This window comes from Oryctolagus cuniculus, chromosome 8, assembly GCF_051225735.1.
Source record: "Oryctolagus cuniculus isolate XC-2025 breed Fujian yellow rabbit chromosome 8, ASM5122573v1, whole genome shotgun sequence".
Taxonomy (NCBI): domain Eukaryota; kingdom Metazoa; phylum Chordata; class Mammalia; order Lagomorpha; family Leporidae; genus Oryctolagus; species Oryctolagus cuniculus.
The window spans coordinates 30,523,351-30,542,167 of NC_142874.1; the positions used below are offsets into that span (position 1 = coordinate 30,523,351).

Here is an 18,817-nt window from a genome sequence, read left to right on the forward strand (position 1 = left end):
CAAGTGGAAAAACAGACACACGGACAAGCAGACTGCAAGAGAAAGGAGCAGGACGCGGGGGTCCCTCTTTTACTTCACAACGGGAAATGTCACAGACACCATCAAAATGGGGGGAGGGGTGGGGGTGGGGTCCCCCTGTGGCTGTGAGGGACCAGGAGGAGAGGAGAGCACCAGTTCTGTGCGGCCGGAGGCGGCGGCCGGGGGCGGGGGGCGCCGCAGCCCCCAGCCCATTCGTCCGAGGTGAGGTTCCTGAGTAACACGTAGGGTCTGGGAGGCCTGGCCGGCCTCACTGGGGGGTCCGGTTTCTTTTCTGCACTCGGAATTTGAGCTGGTGGGGGCGTCCCCGGGGGGGCTGCAGAGCTGGCCTCTTTTCTGAAATGAGAGAGAGAAGGAGAAAAGGGACCGAGGGGTGGGGGTGGAGGGCGGGGGCCCAGGGGAGGGACAGCAGTGGAGACCAGGCCCGGGGCCACGGGGCGGAGCGGGGAGGCAGGCAGGGCACGCATGCGGGCAGCCATGCCCGGCGCAGCCAGGTCACGGAGGGCTGGGTTAGCAAGGGGCAGGGGAAAGAGGCGCAGCAACAGGGGACAGGAGACAGCCTGTGGCAGGGAGAAGGCCTGGGGGGCACGCAGGACCGAGGCGCGCACTCGGGAGGAGAGGAACCAGGAGTGGTGGGCAGGGGGCTCGTGGGAGCTGCACCCCCAACGGCAATCCACACCCGTGGGCCAGCACTGCAACATGGCCGCTCACTGTGCACATGGGTGCAGATACCAGGACCCAGACAGACGCACACGCGTCACCCGCCCACCTGGAGACACACGCCGCTGCCGGCTCCCACGGCCAAGGGCCCTTCCAAAGCCCGTGGAAAGATGTGATTAAAAGATAAAGCGATCTGAGGCGAGACAGGATGGAAATGCACCCGTGGATTTTTCAGAGTGCCCACTTTCCACGAAGTTTCCAAAGAGCCCTCGCCCGTGTGAGGAAGCGTGCGTGCGCGCACACACACCCGTACACTGACACACAGGATTGCACGTGGTGCGGTGTGTGTAGGCCTCGGCCATGTAGCCTCGGGTCTGTCTGTGGGCACTGGGGGGCCGTGTGATGGTCCACGGGCGAACCCCAAGGGAGAAAGCCACCCGATGGCAGGCAGCCAGCCGGCCGGTGGCAAGGACCTCCTGGGCCCCATCAGAGAGGCCCTCGGGCTGCAGCATCAGCTCCCAGAAGGCTCTGTTTCTCTAAAGCAGGTGGGCCAGACCCCTGGGGACGCACAGAGGTCCCTTCCCAAGGGCTCCTGCTCAGGAGGCTCATCAGAGGGGAGGGAGCGAGGGCTGCCTTTGCACTAACCCTGCAGGGATGTAGGGGTCAGGGGCACCGCAGACATCCCTGTGTGCTCTGCAGTAAGGGGCCCAGCAAAGACTCTCCGGGCCTGTTTCCACTCCTTTTCCTCCTAGTTGTACCCTGAATACCTAGGACTGTGCCTGGCACACAGCAGGGGTAAAATAAGCGCTCACAAATGGCCGAGTGAATGGGTGTGTGCCTGGCTGAGTGACAAGTGGGGGCGGCTGTGCCAGCGTCCTCGGGGGGCAGGGGACTCTGGCACAGGTTGGGAGCAGTGGGCAGCCTCACCTCAGAGCCCAGGGGGCAGCTTGTGGGAGGGGCAGGGGCACAGAGGGGGCGGGCGCGGGCCTGGACGAGGAGATGGCACTCACCCTACAGTGCCCACATGCCCCGGAGGGTGGCGGGGGTCCCACTGAAGGTCTCCGGCTCTTTCTTCTCCTTCTTGCCTTAGGGTCTCCTTGATGGGTGTCCCAAGTGTCCAAAAGGCCCCCTTCTGGGGGAGGGGGCCACAGACAGAGGCCCCACGCCCTGGGGGGCTGCACTTGATGCCCACCGGTGAGGGGCCTCGCGACGGGGCAATGCGTGTGCACCCATGTGTGTGCGTGCTTGCAGGTGTGTGTGAGCGTGTGTGTGTGTGTGCAGGGCTGAGGGTGGGGTACCACAGGGTCACGCAGGGGGGAGGGCAGTAACTAGGCCTGACAGAGGTAAGTGCCAGCCCCCTCCCACCCCACCTCACCCAAGACTGGAGCAACAGAAGGGCAGGAAGAGACGAGAGTAAGCAGGTAATGGTATCCCCGGGGCAGCCCACCCCGAGCACCTTGGAGGAGCTGGGCACAGGGCAGGGAGGGACTGGCATTGCGTGGGGGCGGGGGAGGGGTCTTAGCAAGCAGTGGGGCGGGGCGGGATGGCTTTGAGTCAGAAGCTCAATGGGGCACTTTAAGCAGAGCAGGGTGGCTGGCAGTGCCAAGCAGGGAACCCGTGCACAGGGGCAGGTGCATGGCATCCAGGTGGGGCAGGCAGGGGAATGCAGGGCGGCCACATAGGGGCTCGAGGATGCAGGACCCTGGGCGAGGAGGGGGAGAAGGGAGGCAGCGTGGACGCGGCCGTGGCCTCCTGCTTCCTGCCCGCCCCATGCCCGGCCCACCAGGCGGGTTGGGGATGAGGACCCCCGGGCGGCTCGTCCACAAAACCACCTTGCCCCGGCCAGCCCTGGGGCCTCCCGCTTTCCCCACCCTCCACCACAGGGCCCCCACACACACCCTGGGTGCCCACCCACTGCCTCTGAAGACACCGCCCCCGCCCCCTGCAGCTCAGAGAGGCTGAAGCCTCCATTGATTCGGATCCTGCGGGCAGGCCTGGGTGCTGAAAGGTGGAGTCCCAGCACGGCTTGCTCGGGGCCTGATTAGAAGTCTGGCCCCTGCCAGGGAATCTGGCCCACCTCACCGGGGGCAAATATCCTCCTCTTCCCCACCCTCCCAGCACTGGAGCGCTTGGAGGCCTGCCACTCCCTTGAGGGTGCAGAATCTGGGAACTCAGATGCCTGAGGGCCTGGCCCGGGGTATGTGGCGGGGGGGGGGGGGGGGGCAGGGAGCAGGTGCACCAGCTCCACCATCAGGCACCAGATGGGGCTGGGGCGGGGGGGGGGGGTGGGCAGCACCAGGGGGAAGACAGCCGTGTGCAGGGCTGGAGCGGGGCAGCCCGGGGTTACCTGAGAAGAACTGGGCCTTGAAGCCCTTTTTGGACACGGTGTTGTCGGACTTGAACTCCACGCGCATGTTGTTGTACTGGGAGGTGATGACCTCAGGCTTCTCGGAGCCACAGAACTTGCCGTGCAGCTTGGAGTCGGCCGTGAGCCCGCTGCGCACCTCCACAAAGTCGTACTTGCACACCTGCCGGGAAGCCCAGCTCCAGGCTGCCTCCTCCAGGAAGCCTCTCCTGACCACCCCACTGGGGGGAAGCTCCCTGGCCTGCGGGCTCTGGAGCCTTTGCCTGCCTACTGCCCCGGATCGGATCTTCCCTCAGGCCTCCCTGCCTCCCTGAATGGGGTGTGGTCCCTCCTCCCCACTCTCAGAGTGCACTCGGAGGACAGGAAGTGGGCACGAGCCGGGCTCCCATGCCTCCCGCCCCTTTCAGCCCCAGTGGGCACTCACGTCGTTGCCCTCGGTCTCAAAGAAGTCGAACTGCAAGGAGATGCGGTACTGGGTGGGTGCCACCAGCTGCCAGATACAGTTCTTGTTCGGGGGGTACTCCTTGGGCCAGCCCGGGCTGGTGATGGAGCCATTGAGCTTGGTGAGGAACCCACCGCAGGCAGCTGGGGGGGGCCGGGGGGGACATCAGTCACCAGGAGTCCCTACTGCCTACTGCAGGGCAGGGCCGGGCTGGGGTTTGGTCTGATCCGTCTGGGACGGAAGGGAGTAGGCAGGGTGAGGGTGGGTGTCCGGGGTTGTATAAGCCTGGGTGTTTCTCTGTGGGAAGACCCCACAGGCCAGGGGTCTTCTGAGAGGGAGAAGGGGGAGGCAGGGGCTCCTGGGAGCCCCTGGAGGCTCGGGAGAGGGGGCAGCTCGGAGAACCCGCTGACGCCTTAGCCTGCAGTGTGGTCACCACACTGACATCGCTTTGCAGGTCAAGGTCAGCGTTAAAGCCAAACCCCAAGCCAGCCTGCAGAACACATGGCAAGTGTGCATTCTCGCCGGGATTCTCCAGGAGCTGGGAGGAGGGCACGGGCAACTCCGGCCAGCTCCCCAAGGCTGGGGACGGCATCAGGACGGTGCGGGCAGGGCTCAGGGGAGAAGGGGGTCGGGCCCGCGCACCCTCACAGCGGCGCTTGTCGGGGGCCAGCTCGTAGCCGGGGTCACAGCTGCACTTGTAGCTGCCCAGAGTATTCAAGCATCGCTGCTCGCAGCCCCCGCGGTTGGGCCGAGAGCACTCGTCCACCTCTGCGGAGGAAAGAGGCGGGGTTAGAGACCCTGCAGGCTGCCGCCGGGCCCTTGTCCAGCCTCTGCCGGAGGGTCAAGTTCACGATCCCCCAGGCTTTGCGTCTACCTTCCAGCGTGGGGGAGTCAGCGGTGAGGCTCACCTCTCCACTCAGCTCTGGACAAACCTGCCTCCCAGCCCCCCGAGGGTGCTAGATACCCCACGATGGGCCCCAGAGCCTCCCTTCTGGGCACATGGACTGGGCTGGCGGCCAGCACCATTTCCTGGCGCCTCTCCTGTGCTGTTCCCCTCACTAAGTAATCTTCCTCCATCGCTCTTTCAGTCCACACACGCAGCCTGTGGGGGAAGGACTGTTACCGCGCCCATTTTACAGATGGAAGACTGATTCAGCCCCTCCCCCAGGGGGCGGATCTTTCCCCAGCAGCCCCTCCCCCAGGGGCGGATCTTTCCCCAGCAGCCCCTCCCCCAGGGGTGGATCTTCCCCCAGAAGCCCCTCCCCCAGGGGGGTGGATCTTCCCCCAGAAGCCCCTCCCCCAGGGGTGGATCTTTCCCCCAGTAGCCCCTCCCCCGGGGGTGGACCCTCCCCTCAGCAGCTCCTCGCACACCTGTGTCCCTCCCACAGTCTGCGCTGGCCCCAGTAAAGGAACACAGGCGACGGACTGGCCGTGGGGACCGCAGGCCGCGGCAGCAGGGAAGCCCGCACCTTTGAAAAAGTTGACAGCGAAGCCGGCTTTGTTGATGGAGCCGTCGGAGACGAACTTGAGCCAGAGGCGGCTGGAGGTGCTCTTGATGTCGTCGGGCTTCTCGTAGCCGCAGTAGCGCCCGATGAGGGCGCTGCTCTCGCTGTGCCCGTCGCGCACCTCCAGGTAGTCGTAGGCACAGCTGTCATGGCGCTCGATCTGGGCGGGCGGGGACACGGTCAGCGGGCGGACAGAGCTCTGGCGGTGGGGAGGCGGGGGGCGTGGGGGTGGGCTTCAGCGTCCCATCACGGGGTCCCCAACCTACCTCGAAGGACTGGAACGTGAGGCCCACGTGGTAGCCCTCAGACACCTGGATCCTCCAGATGCACACCTTGCTGGGCCGGTAGTCATCCGGGTAATTGGGTGACTGGATGTGGCCATTGTCCTTCTTCACGTCACCCCCACAGATGGCTTTGGGGAAGGGGGGTGAGGCTAATGAGCACGCTCTGCCCTGCTTGGCAGCCCCTAGCCCCTGTGCCCCAGGCCTGGTCCTCCCCAGCAGGCCCACGGCCTCTCCCCATGGCCCCGTTCCCTGTACCTTCATAGACCGCGAAGAAGCCCTTTCCAACCCAGTTGCTGCTGCTGCGGAATTCAACCCAGAGGCGGCTGTCGGTGGAGACGATGGGCTCGGGGAGCTTGCCCCCGCAGAAGCGGCCTATGTGACAGCGGGGAGGAGCCCTGAGACCCGGCCTAGGCCCCAGCCCCCTCCCCCCCGCTGCCTCTCCGGGAGGCTCAAGCCAGCCAGTTCCCAACAGGAGGCAAAGGTGACTTCTCATAAGAGGCCAGTGTCCCCTGAGTGCCACGCCCCTGGAGGGCAACATTCTCGTATCCCTGCCACCACCTTTCTCCAGGCTAAGGAACAATCAAGACAGGAGCTGAGCCCGCTCTGCGCATGCCAGCCAGGCAGGCTTTCGCGGGCTCAAACACAGCGGATAACCCCCAAGGCCCCGAAATAAATCCTGGAACCCCAGGGCGGACCGAGTCTGAAAAATGTCCTCCCCTAGCGGGAAGAACCGGCCAGGAAGCCCACCTCATGGGTGAGGCTGGCCATCTGTGGGTTATTTGCAGTCGGAATGGACCCGGGAGGACGGATCTGTGTGGCCAACAAGGCTGGGTGTTTCCCAGCTTCCCACAGGGACAGAGGCTGCCGGCCTAGGAATGTGAGCTATGAACAAGAAACCAGGATCTTGGAAAGGTTAACACGTCTGCAGCCGACAGCTGCTCTGGGTGACTAACCGGTGGGGGGGGCTAGGAGGAAGGGGAGGGTGGGGGTGGGGAGCCAGGCTGCTTCCGGCACAGGCCGCGGAACAAAGGTGTGAGCGCGCAAGAGCCCTCCAGGACTGCATCCAGACCAGAGGGGCGTGGCTCATCCTCCCTGGACTTCCAAAGGTCGTGGGAAATGCATATGATGACGAAACTAGGCACAGATTTCAAAACCGCTTGCACCAACATAAACGTTAACTGTCTAGCTCTGTCTCCCTGGAGCCACTGCGTAGTCGCTCGGGTGTGGTACAGGAGCCTCGGGCAGCACCGACCCCCTGTGCCGAGTTCATTACAGCACCGTCTGTTCTGTGGTTCTGACCCACTTAGTCCCCACGCGCTCTCTCACACACTCCCCCGCCCTGCCCTGCCCTGCCCCTGCACGACCAGGGACAAAGTGTCCCCAGAAAACAAGGCCCCGGGGGGCAAGCGGCTGGCCTGACCCGTTTATAACAAATGTCTCTGAAGCCAGGCTGCTTGGGGACACCCACAAGCCAGATCATGTGACAGAGCAAAGGGAGCCTTGAAAGCACCTGGGATGCTCAGAACAGCCCCCGGGGGCCCCCGTGACTCCCCCCTGCACCGGTCCAGTGAGGCCTGGAAGCCCGTACCGACTGTGAAGGGCCAACCGGGGACACAGGACCGAGGTCACACTGGGACTGAGGACTCCAGGACTCTTGGCCCCACAGCCTAGCCAGGTGTTGGCCCCAGGAGGAGAACGGGGAGGGCGGGGTGTGAGTGGTTCTAAGGACCCAGCTGTGGTGGCGACGCAGGAAAAAGGGGGGGCCTTTACCTCTTAGGGGGGCCTTCCTCCAGAAGCCGTCCCGCACCTCCACGTAGTCATACCAGCACAGGCGGCTGCGGTACAGGTCCATGGACGTGAAGTTCAGGATGATCTGGGGGACGGGGAGGAAGAGGGTTACGCTGCTCCCCACGTCACATCACCGCCTCCCCTGCCAGCATCACCGCCTCCCCCGCCAGGTGCGTGACCACTGCAGCGCCTCCTGCAGGTGGGCTGCAGGCATAACAACGAACACGGGGAGGAAGAGGGTTACGCTGCTCCCCACGCCACATCACCCCCCTCCCCCGCCAGGTGTGTGACCACTGCAGCGCCTCCTGCAGGCGTAACAACGAACAGTCACCGGGGAGGGCCTGGGGGCACCGGGGTGGGGGGGAGAGGGGAGGAAAGGAAGGCCGGGTCACCAGCAGTACCTGCAAAGGGACTTGCATCAGTTCACGGGAAATGAAGTTAACTTTGGTGCAAAAACTTTGAAGTCCAGGCAGGTTCCCGCCACCCCCCACCCCCACCCCCACCAAATGCCTTTTCCGTGAGCTTTTTGAAGACCCTGCGGGTTTACTGAGCCTGATTCTGGGCAGGGGGTAGGCTGACAGCAGAGGGCGTGTCTTGCTCTCAGTGGGTCTAAGATGCCCAGTGCTGTCCTGAACTAGATCAAGGTATGCGCGTGGAAGACCCCGTGGGAAAAGCTCCCAGCCCTGCATTTCCTGCTGAGCCCTGGGGAGACCACCCAATCTCCCCGGGCCTCAGTGTCCTCGTGGATGAAGGGGGGAGGAGGGGTGAGTGCCTGGAACCCTGGCCCGGCACCTCCTGCGGCTCACCAGGTGCCCATGGCTACCTCAGCTCCACCTTGCTAAGGCTCAATTCTCCCCAGCAGGTCTTCCAGGAGGGAAACCATGGCCTTGGCTGTTCCTGCAGGGAGCCCCAGAGCCTGCTGGGTACTCAAGAGTTTTCCCACAAACAGGGACCCCAGCAGGTGTTCAGTGCCACCTACAAGGCAGGTGCAGTGACACTCAATGCTCCCAGCGGGTCTGAGCCTTGGGGAGGGGTCCCCTGCTGGAGAAGGGCTGGAGGCCTGCTCCCCCCACCCCCACTGAGAGTCAGAGCGGAAGCCAGGATGAAAAGGCTTCCGAGGCAGGGAGTAGGGGGCAGGCATTCGGCCCAGCAGGTGTGACACCGGGGCTCACGCTGTAACGCCTTGACTCAGCTCCCGACTCCAGCTTCCTGCTAACACACACCTTGGAAGGCAGTGGTGATGGTTGGAGTGGTTGGGTCCCAGCTACCCTTGTGGGAGACCTGGATCGAGTTCTGGACTCCTGGCTCTGGCCTGGCATTTGGGGAGAGTGAACCAGGATGGGCGATCTCTCAAATCAATCAGGAAGAGGAAGACCTCAAGGCGGGTCTGTTGTCGAGCAAGATGACAGTTCTGGACAGTGCACTTTGGACCACTCTTGTCATCACTATTCCCCACCCCACCCCCACGGGAAGGCCTTATCGCTCTACCTCCCAGCGTTCTGTAACACGGAGGCAGTAAATCTGGAGAGAGGAGTGATTTGCTAAGACCCTTGTGGCAACCTTCTACCCTCCTAGCAAATGGCCACACGGGGGGTGCTCACAGAGGAAGCAAAAAGGGCCCAGGGCTGCGCCACTGTCACAGCAAGTCTCTTCCCCCTCTGCAGCTCCTCCTGGCATGTCGCCGGCCCTCTCTGGCTCCTCCTTCCCTCCACGGTGCTCACCAAAAAGCTCCAACCCTGGTGGAGCCCAACAGCCAGCGCAAAGGTAGCTGGAGGAGACCATGGAGCCGGGCTGATCCCCCCCCCACTCCAAGTTCAGGCCACTCAACCGCTGCGTGCCCAGTGCTGTAGGCGCCCCCTTGACACCCCTGGGCCTCGCACCACCCTCCCCTCCCACGGGGGTTAGCCCAGCAGTCCCTGCACCTAACTGGGTGCCCACCCGAAGCTCCAAGCAGGCCTTGGGTGATGCTAATCACTCCTCTCTCCTGCTCAGAATGGGTGTCACTCATGGTGAAATGCAAAGTCCCTTCCTTCCAAAGGCCATTTCTCGTCCTCGGTCCCTTGGCTGTGGCCACACGAACCTTACCAGACCTGACACACCAAGCCTGCTGCAGCCTCAGGGCCTTTGCACTTGCTAGCTACCCGCCCTGTGTGTCCCTTCGCTTCCTGCCAGTTTCTGCCCCAACTCACGCGACCATCCCACACAAAATCAGTAACCCTATCCCATCCCTGTCCCTCTTCCTCTGGCTTGTCACCTCTGAGCTGGTGCACACTGAGGTGGGGGGGATCTGCTATTGTCTGTCTCTCCCTGCCCTGCACCAAAATCTGAACTAGGAGGGCAGAGAGTAGGTCCATGGCATGGCTCCCAGTAGGTGCTTAGGAAATAATTCTTGGGTGGAATTTTGTTTCCAGGAATCTACAGATGCTTCCTTGCCCAAGCATGGAGAGGCAGAAATTTAAAGCTAATCATTGTAGCTTTCTTGGTAATAATGAAACCTTGGAAAAACTGATCAAGCATCCAGCAGTAGAAACTCAATAGAGAAACAGAGAACGGAATGCTAAGCAGCCAGGAATGTGACCGCGTGAAGTCTGTGTGCCGACGTGGACGAGGACCACGTTCAAGGTGAAGTGCAAAGCAAGCTGCAGCTGACCCGACCTGTGTGGACGGGGTCCCTTCTGTTCTGTGTGTCCACACACACATACACATGCACACACACCTGAACAGACCTGGAGGGACACCCGAGTGTCACCAACGCTGGCGCCTCCGAGGGGGGGGACTCAGAGGATCAAGGGCGAGAACATTCACTTATATGCATTTCTAGATGGTTCCAAAGTCTTACACGTGCACGTTATCTTTGTATCTAACAAATAACAGAAATATCTTTTAAAAGAGGTGCTGGGGTAGGCACTTGGCTGAGTGGCCATGACACCTGCACCTCGAATCTGAGTGCCAGGTTCAAGTCCTGATTCCGCTCCCGATTCCAGCTTCCTGCTAACACACAAGGGGCCAGGGTGGAGGGGCGGCCAGGTGATGGCCCGAGTATTTGGGAGCCCAGATGGAGTTCTCAGCTTCTGCCTTCAGCCTGGTCCACTCCCCGACATTGTAGGTATTCGGGGAGTGAACCGGGAGACGGAAGCATTATCGCTTGCTCTCCCTTTCTCTCTCTCTCTCTATATATATTTGTCTGTAAAAGGAATAAATAAATAAAAATCTTCCTTAAAGAGCCAAAAAGCAGCTGCTGGGTGGAAGCAGGAACGGAGAGGCCAAGTGAGGGTACTCGGGCTCCTCGGTTCCCAGCCTGCCCCATCCCTACCCCCACACCACGTGGCGGCCCTGGGCCCGCCCATCAATGCCGCTCAGAGCCATGCCGGCTGGCAGAACCCCCCAAGGGGCCCACCCCAGACCTCCAAAGGAGATGAGAGGCACTGGAACCCCCTCGCCCGGGAGGCCCGGTGCAGGCTATATTGGGACCGGAGGTGTCTAATTAAGAGTTGTCCGGCATCTGTCATGTGGACACAGCTGTGCCTGGGTGGCAGCACGCTGCCCACGGCCAAGGAAAACCCCGCCAGCTCTGCCACTTCCTGGCTGGTGACTCCGAGCCTGTGGTTTCGCTCCCTGCAGCCTCGGTGTCTCGGCTCACGGCTCCGCTGGGCAGCCGGGGTGGGGGGGCACGGAGCGACACACCAGCTGGGAGCTTCCGGGGACTCACTGCCAGACCCCTCGCCTGTCTGTCCAGGAAGCGGAGCGGGTCCGAGCGCTGGTGACGCAGCGTCTGGCTTCCGCGTGCTCCTGCCGCCCAAACGGGTGCGTCACTGCCTTCTCTTATCTGCTGGTGGGCTCTACCGCCACCCGCCTCACAGGGCCTTAGGGAATTAACCAAGGTGGACACTCACAGCGGCACTCGGCACATGCCAATTTCCCTACGGAAGTTGAATGGGTCTGAACCAGCTCCCAGCAGTAGAGAGGCCAACAGGGAGCCTGGGGGAAGCGCTCAGGCATCCTCAGTGAATGGGGTAGGACCGGACAGAACAGCCAAGCAGCTGCTGTTGGCCATGTCCTCACCACTCATCCTCACGGGAGCTCCACGAAGGAGGTGCCATCCCTGGGCCCATTTCACAGATGGAGAAATAAAGGCACAGCAAGGTTAAGCGGCTTCCCCAAGGTCACACACTCAGCAGCTAGCACAGCTGGGAGTCAGACCCAGGCACGTGGGGATCTTAAAGGTACACCTTCAGCCCCGCCGCCGTGGGCCCGCCAATCACCACCACACTAAGTAAGGCCACAAGCTCCCACGTGGCAGGGACTTAGGAGGAGGTGGGATTTGGGCTGGAGCTTGAAGAACAGGGCGGATGTGAGGGGGCAGGGACGGAAGTGAGAGTGGATAACGCCAGCTAGGAAGACGTCCATGGCCCTTATCTCTGTGGCTCCTCTGCAAGGTTCGGCCCACTAACCGTGACCTCCTGGGAAACCCCCTCCACGCTAGGGCTCTGCCCATTGCTCGGGCGCCAGGGACGTCCTCCTCGGCCAGCGGCTCAGGAGGTGAGCGCGGACTCTGGGGGCGGGGGGCTGTACTGCTTTTATTTATTTGAAAGTCAGAGTTGCAGAGAGAGAGAGAGAGGGAGACACAGAGACAGAGAGAGAGAGAGAGAGAGAGAGAGAGAGAGAGAGAGACACTCTCCATCCTCTGGTTCATTCCCCAGATGGCCCCAATACCCAGGGCTGGGCCTGGCCAAAGCCAGGAGACAGGAGCCTCACCAAGGCCTCTCATGTGGGTGCAGGGGCCCAAACGCTTGTGCCATCTTCCACTGCTTTTCTCAGGCCACTAGCAGGGAGCTGGGTTGGAAGTGAGGCAGCCAGGACTCGAACAGGCGCCCAGAGGGGATGCCAGCGCCACAGGCTGGGCTTTTACCTGCTATGCCACAATGCCGGCCCGACGTGCGCGTTTGTCTAAGATTTTCCTGTCAATCACTGGCATTTGTAGCCGTGAGCTGAGAACTGAGAGGCGAGTGAAAAACAACCTCTCGGCCGCCAGAATGGATGTCAAAGTCCACTTGTTATGGCAGACGGCTGCATTTAAGGTTTGCAGGGAAAGGCCACAGTCTAGAGCTAAAAGCTGCTTCCACGTGAACGGGGCAGACTCACTCAAGCTCTTGAGCTTTAGTTTATTTATTTTTTTAAATTAAGATTTACTTATTTGTTTGAAGGGCAAAGTTAGAGAGGGCGGGAGGGAGAGACAGAGAGAAAGAATCTTCCATGTGCTGGCTGTCTCCCTAAACGGCCGCAACAGCCAGGATTGGGCCAGCTGAAGCCAGGAGCCAGGAGCTTCTGGGTCTCCCACGCGGGTGCAGGGGCCCAAGGACTTGGGCCATCCTCTGCTGCTTTCCCAGGCGCATTAGCAGGGAGCTGGTTGGGAAATGGAGCAGCCCTTAGGGGATGCTGGCGTCGCAGGCGGTGAGTTAACCCATGGCGCCTTAGCGCCGGGAGTTCCCTCGTCTTGTAGGGCTAACAGGTGCTGGCTTTGAAAACATGGCAGGGAATGAGGGAGTCGTGTGTGCCTGGCACGCAGCTGCTGACCAACACAGACTGGGTGCTATCACCCCGCTCCCCAGCCCTTCCAATGAGTGTGTGCCCACGGCGCCGTGCTGGGCTCACCCACAAGCCTGTCCCTCATCCAGGGCTCTGTGCCTTACGCCCTTCTACGGCCGTGCCCGGATTCACCTGGCATCTTGACCCCTAGCCCACTTCTCTCCCCGGAGCTCCAGGCAGGCCTCTGAAAAAGGCGGGGAGCTGCCAGGGAATGAGGGCGCGAGAGCAGAGCCGAGCAGGGGGGCTCCCGGGGCGGGGCCCCGCGGCCTGTGGACGGCCCGGGTGTCAGCCAGGAACAACAGGAAGGAAGCTGCTCCTGATCCGGTCGCCATGGGGGTTAAACTCCGGACAGGAAGGAAGGCAGCACTCTCCGTGACCCCAGCCCTGACCCCACGCTCCACGGAGCAGGAACTACCCTGTACATCTCTGTCCCCACAGGGTTGCTGAAGGCGCCATTGCTAAACTGAAGTGGCGGTTGGAATGGCACAGGGCGTGGGGACGCACCCACAAGGGGGCTTCCTGAGGTGTGTGGAGGGGCTGGCCGTGGTGACACAGCAAGCTAAAATGCCCACTGCAATGCCTGGGTCCCGTATCCCTGCTCTACTTCCGGCTCTCTGCTATGGCCTTGGGAAGGCAGCGGAAGATGGCCCAGGTGCTTGGGCCCCTGCCACCCACACAGGAGACCCAGATGGAGTTCCTGCTCCTGGCTTCCCAGCCATTGGGAAGTGAACCGGTGGATGGAAGATCTCCCTCTCCCCCTCTCTCTCTATCTTTCAAATAAGACACAGGGAGTGGCCGGCGCCACGGCTCACTAGGCTAATCCTCCGCCTTGCGGTGCCGGCACACCGGGTTCTAGTCCCGGTCAGGGCACCGGATTCTGTCCCGGTCGCCCCTCTTCCAGGTCAGCTCTCTGCTGTGGCCCAGGAGTGCAGTGGAGGATGGCCCAAGTCCTTGGGCCCTGCACCCCATGGGAGACCAGGAGAAGTACCTGGCTCCTGTCTTCAGATCAGCACGGTGCGCCGGCCGCAGCGCGCCAGCCGCGGCGGCCATTGGAGGGTGAACCAATGGCAAAGGAAGACCTTTCTCTCTGTCTCTCTCTCTCACTGTCCACTCTGCCTGTCAAAAAAAAAAAAAAAAAAAAAAAGACACAGGGAGCAAGCATTTTAGCCTAGTGGTTAAGAGACCAGTCATGGGGCGGCCATTGTGGCTCAGCAGGTTAAGCCGCAGCCTGCAACCCTGACATCCCATAATGCTAGAGTCCTGGCTGCTCCTCTTCCGATCCAGCTCCCTGCTAATGCGCCTGGGAAGGCAGCAGCAGATGGCCCCTGCCACCCACAAAGGGACCCCACTGGAGTCCTGGCTGCAGCGTGGACCAGCCAAGGCAGCCACTTCCAGAGTGAATCAGCAGAGGCGAGATCTTCCTGCGTCTCCTCTCTCTCTCTCTCCTCTGGCACTCTGCTTTCCAAGTAAATAATACACAAATCTTAAAAAAAAAAAAAAAGACACTGGCCACTCGGCACATCGGAGTGCCTGGGTCTGACCCCCAGATCCAGCTCTGACTCAGCTTCCTGCCCAACAGACCCTGGGAGGCAGCAGCCAGGGCTCCAGTCACGGGCTCCTGCCTCCCACGTGGGAGCCTGCGGTTAGACTATGCCCAGCTCCTGGCTTCAGGCCAGTCCAGCGCCAGCTGTTTCTGACAGCTGGGGCGAGAACCACCAGATGGGAACTGTCTCTCTTTTCCTGGAATAATAAGTCAAACTTTTAGAGAGAAGCTATAACACACATAAAGAACGTGATACATGGGGCTGGCATCATGGCATAACAGGTTAAACTGCCGCCTACCATAGGGGTGCCAGCCCAGCTCCCTGCTACTGCCCTGGGGACAGCAGTGGAAAATGGTCCAAGTGCTTGGGCCCCTGCACCCCCATGGGAGACCTGGAAGAAGCTCCTGGCTCCTGGCTTCAGCTCAGCCAGTTCCAACCATTGCAGCCATCTGGGGAGTGAACCAGCAGATGGAAGACCTCTCTCTTGCTCGCTTGCTCTCTCTCTCTCTCTAACTCCATCTTTCAAGCAAATAAATAAATCTTAAAAGAATGTGACACGTGCTTGGCCCATCATCTGCTCCGTAACTGTCCACTCTACTGTTCTTTGTTGGGGAGACTTACACAGCCGGGGTAGCGGGGACCCTGGGGAGAGGGAAGAAGTCAGGGTGTGGCTGGATTAAAAGAGCAGAGAGTGCAGTTTTAGCGTGAGATCTGGAACGCGAGGCTGTGCGGGGAAGGGATGGGCTCGCTTTGGAGCGGAGGTGGTCGATCGCCAACCAAGAGAGATGACGGAATCACTCAACCCTCAGCGACAACTCCGTGCGTGAGCGCGATCTTGCAATGAGGACAGACACGAAGGAGCAGCGCTTGGAAGGGAAACAGCCGGCGGGGGAGGGCCGGGGAGCACGCCTCTGCGCTGGCGTCCGCCCCGGTCCACAGTGGCAGCAGAGCCAAATAGCTTGCAGATGTGGTCAGCGGGTGTCATCTGCAGAACTCGGCACAGCAGCTTCAGATGGGGGTGCGAGTGTGTGTGTGAGTGTGCGTGCGTGTGTTCGTGAGCATGTGTGTGCATGTGTGTGGGTGTGTGTGTTCACGCATGCGTGTGTGTGCGTGTGTGCATGTGTGTCTGTGTATGTAGGGGAGTGGATTCAGGGAACAGCAAGCCAGCCGGCTGAATGGCAGTCCTCAGTTAAACAGACCATCAGCAAAGACACACTCGGCTGCTTGGCCGCCTGGGCTCCCTGGAAACAGGGCCCTTCCAACACATCTCTCCTACTTGTTCAAAAGGGCCGGGCCCACTGCGGGAGCGGCAGACCTGGTGGAGTGCACGCGCTCCCCGCTTTAGAGCCACTTCCTGTGCCGGGGACAGGCGGACGACAAGGGGGCGGGCTCAGGTGGCGGTGACCTGGCTGGTGCTGCGGGGGGAGGGGCAGCGGCATCACTGCGGGTGGGGATGCGGGGGATGCGGGGCCTGCGGCTCCACCGCCCAGCGTGGAGGGAGGTCTGGATTCTGCTTTGGTCCACGTTCTGCTCTAGGTCTGGACCGAAGACCAGGGTGAAGACCCAGAAGACACGCTGGGCACAGGAGCAGGAGGCAGAGGCAAGAGCGATGGCCACCTGCTGGCTGGGGACACTGACTCCCGGTGGCCCGGATGGACCCCCTGGGATGGACAATGGGACCAATCAGGCTGGAGGCTTCGCTGGGACAGGAAGCAGCACGTTCCACTCAGGATCACAGAGTCCTGTAGCTCACCCTTGGGAATTTGAAATGCATGACACCCAGCAGGCCCAGGCTGCACACGGCGAGCCCAGGGACAGATCAGCGTGCCCCCCAAACACTTTTTGAGGGCCTCGGGGAAACAAGGAGAACCCTGCAGAGGGAGGCCGGGCCCCTTCTACAACAGCATCCACAAGTAACAGGCAGGGAAGGCTTCCTGGAGGAGGCCACATTCAGACCATGAAGATACGGACGGCTTCCACCCACTTCCTGGTCTGCGGGTGGCAGTGAGTTGAGAACCAGGAGTGAATCCCCAAGGTGACAGGGAAGGTGGGAGCTGAGACTGTGCTCTGGACCAGAACGGAGCCACAGGTGACAGGCGGCCAGCGAGCTGGGGGCAGACGACCAGGCCCAGCAGCCGCTGGGGGACCCTGGCGTGTAGGAGCAGAGGGTGAGGGCAAGCAGAGGCCAGTGTGCTGGAGGCTTCCTCAGCTGTTCCCAGGGAGAGCTCGTCAGGGCTGGGAAAGGCCCGGAGGGGACAGCCGGGAGAGCCGGGAGCGGAGGCTGGGCCTAACCCCCCCGTGCCTGGGTTTGTATGGAAGTCACAGCACAGGCGGGAGCACTGAACGAGGGGTCGAGCGCTGAGGAAGGAGCAGGTGCTCAGATGGGACCTGCCGGGTAAACGCACACAGTGGTGCCACCTACGTACGAGTGCTGACCGACACCGACTGTGAGGCGAGGCGCGGGTGATGGATCGCCAGGCCCCCTACGCTGGGGGTCCAGCAGAGGAGGGAGTTACCTTCTCCCCCGGCGTGACCGAGATGCGCCAGACACAGTGCATGTGGGCGGAGTAGCCGTTGGGGTACTCGGGGGAGGAGAAGTTGCCGGTGCTGTCCTGCAGGGTCTCTCCACAGGCTGTCAAGGAAAGGGAGTGACTGGGCAGCTGGACCCAGGTGCCCCCAGGCCTTCACCTCCCGGCTCACCCTCCCCCCCTCCTGCCATCCCAGCTGGCGCTGCCTTGGAAACCGGATGCCCTGTCGTCAAGGCAACAAGGGACCCAGCACCACCCAGCTCTCCTGGACCCGTGCGTGGCTGCTCCCTGGCCTCTGCCGCCCTCCCACCCGCGCCCGGCCCTGCCGAGACCTGGGCACTTGTAGAGCTTGCGGGCTTGTGCGATGTCGCCCTTGCTGAGCCGGGTCCTCTGGCCGATGGGGGGCTTCACCCCGTTCACCTCGTACTTGGGCACAATGGTGTCCAGGAAGATGCCCCTGGGGTGGGGGGAGAGAGGGGGTGGGGTCTGAGGGGAGGTGGGCCGGCGTGCCCGTGGGCACCCACAGGGCGCGACCCTGCCCAGCCGACATTCCTCGTCGGGGTCAGGGACGGGCGGAGCTGGCTCACCCTGTCATTACACTGCCCACTGCCCGGCTGCCATCGTGCCCCGTGGCAACTACACCACAGGAGCCAGGGCAGCCCCAGCAGTGCTGCGGGAGCTCAGAGACACAGGCCTGCTGCCCCCGACTTCCAGGCCGGGCCCCTCCCCCTCCCCCAGCCGCTGCTTCTGTGGCAGACCCCGCCCTGACTAGGCTTCTCCCAGGATGCTCTGCGCCGCCTCCCCGCCCTGCTGGCTGGACAGCCAGGGACACCGCCTGGAACCAGGCCAAAGGGCAGGTGCCACGGTGGCCGCCTAACCTTGGGGACAGCCCTGCCAGCTCCCGGTCCCTCCTGCGACATCCTGGGGGTCTCCATCCAGGCGGCACAGAGCAGGCAAAGGGCAGCAGGCCGCCGCCGGCCTCCCCAGGGCCCCTGACTCACACCCAGCTGGGCGGTCCACAGCAGGGGGTGGGAAAGGCCAGGAGGGGTCTGGGTGTGGGGGCGATGAGCTCAGCGTCTTCCTGGCCTGAGCTCCCCCAGGTGGGGGGCGGGGTCGGGTACCGGCAGTAGGAGGAGCAGTAGGAGGAGAGGTGGATGAGCAAAGAGCCGGGCTTGGGGGAAGCCCAGTTCCCACACTCTGCGGGAGAGCAGCCAGGAAGGCAAAGGCCAGGCCGCCACTTTTGGGGGTCCTGGCTGTGACTTCTGGGAACTGGGATGTGCTGGTCAGCTGGAGGCAGGCCAGGGAGCAGGCTGTATGCAAATAAGCCCATTGCAAAAACAAGGGGGGGCATGCCCATAGCTGGCTGGGGCCAGCAAGCTGACAGAGGAGAGAAAGCTCAGCCCCTCGTGGGCCCCCGGGCTCCAGGTGGCCAGGCTGGATGTCAGCTTGCTGGGGGCCAGGTAACCTCCCGTGTGCACAGCAGTGGGTGGAGAACCTAGGTGTGGCCAGGGACAGCAGCGCGTGGTGGGGGAGGGTGCCCACAGGCTGTTCCCCTTGGTCCCCGCCCCTGAGGGCAGGCTGGTGCAGGGCGCAGGGCACAGGGCGCGAGGCAGAAGTGTGGGGCCGCCCCAGAAAAGGCCGGGCCCGGCTCTCACCTGGAGAAGGTGTTCCGGGCGTAGTGCATGATGCTGTCAAAGTCGTAGGTCTCCCCGAGGGACTCTACCTCCTGCACTTCCATCTTCAGGAAGTTATACTCCTGCCCTGCGGAGGCCAGGACAAGGGCGTGGGCGCAGGTCCTCCCTGTTCTGTCCAGCGGGAGGTGGGGGTGGGGCGGCGGGCAGAGCACCGGCTAGAGGGAAGGCCCGGGGGACATGGGAAGGAAGGACCCATCCCTAAGCCATGGCTGGGGAGGCGGTGAAGGGAAAGGCCTGAGACAGCCGTCGGGGCAGGGCAGCTGGACCCCAGCCCCTCCGAGAGGGGGGCCCGAGGGAGCCACGGTACCAGGCGTGTGACCACTGCCCAGCAAGCAGAGACGGGAATTCCAAGGTGACCGAGAGCTCCCACCCACGCCAGGGGACC

At 62.5% G+C, this 18,817-nt stretch overlaps 1 protein-coding gene across 6 annotated transcripts in view; it reads right to left on the reverse strand.

Annotated features, from left to right (window-relative positions):
* BMP1 (bone morphogenetic protein 1) overlaps nucleotides 1-18,817 on the reverse strand; it is a 38,567-nt gene that overhangs the window by 8,841 nt on the left and 10,909 nt on the right. For 4 of the 6 annotated variants that reach the window (XM_051836765.3, XM_089302251.1, XM_017338316.4 and 1 more), the window contains 10 exons: nucleotides 18,394-18,499; nucleotides 17,071-17,195; nucleotides 16,727-16,842; nucleotides 7,063-7,165; nucleotides 5,548-5,664; nucleotides 5,275-5,420; nucleotides 4,973-5,168; nucleotides 4,146-4,271; nucleotides 3,486-3,646; nucleotides 3,044-3,224 (listed from right to left, as the gene is read on the reverse strand). In XM_051836765.3, coding sequence (XP_051692725.2) covers nucleotides 3,044-3,224; nucleotides 3,486-3,646; nucleotides 4,146-4,271; nucleotides 4,973-5,168; nucleotides 5,275-5,420; nucleotides 5,548-5,664; nucleotides 7,063-7,165; nucleotides 16,727-16,842; nucleotides 17,071-17,195; nucleotides 18,394-18,499 — 1,377 coding nt within the window. Of the gene's footprint in view, nucleotides 1-33; nucleotides 373-3,043; nucleotides 3,225-3,485; nucleotides 3,647-4,145; nucleotides 4,272-4,972; nucleotides 5,169-5,274; nucleotides 5,421-5,547; nucleotides 5,665-7,062; nucleotides 7,166-16,726; nucleotides 16,843-17,070; nucleotides 17,196-18,393; nucleotides 18,500-18,817 lie in introns of those variants that run through there. The other 2 variants (XM_089302253.1, XM_089302250.1) reach the window with 1 other exon arrangement.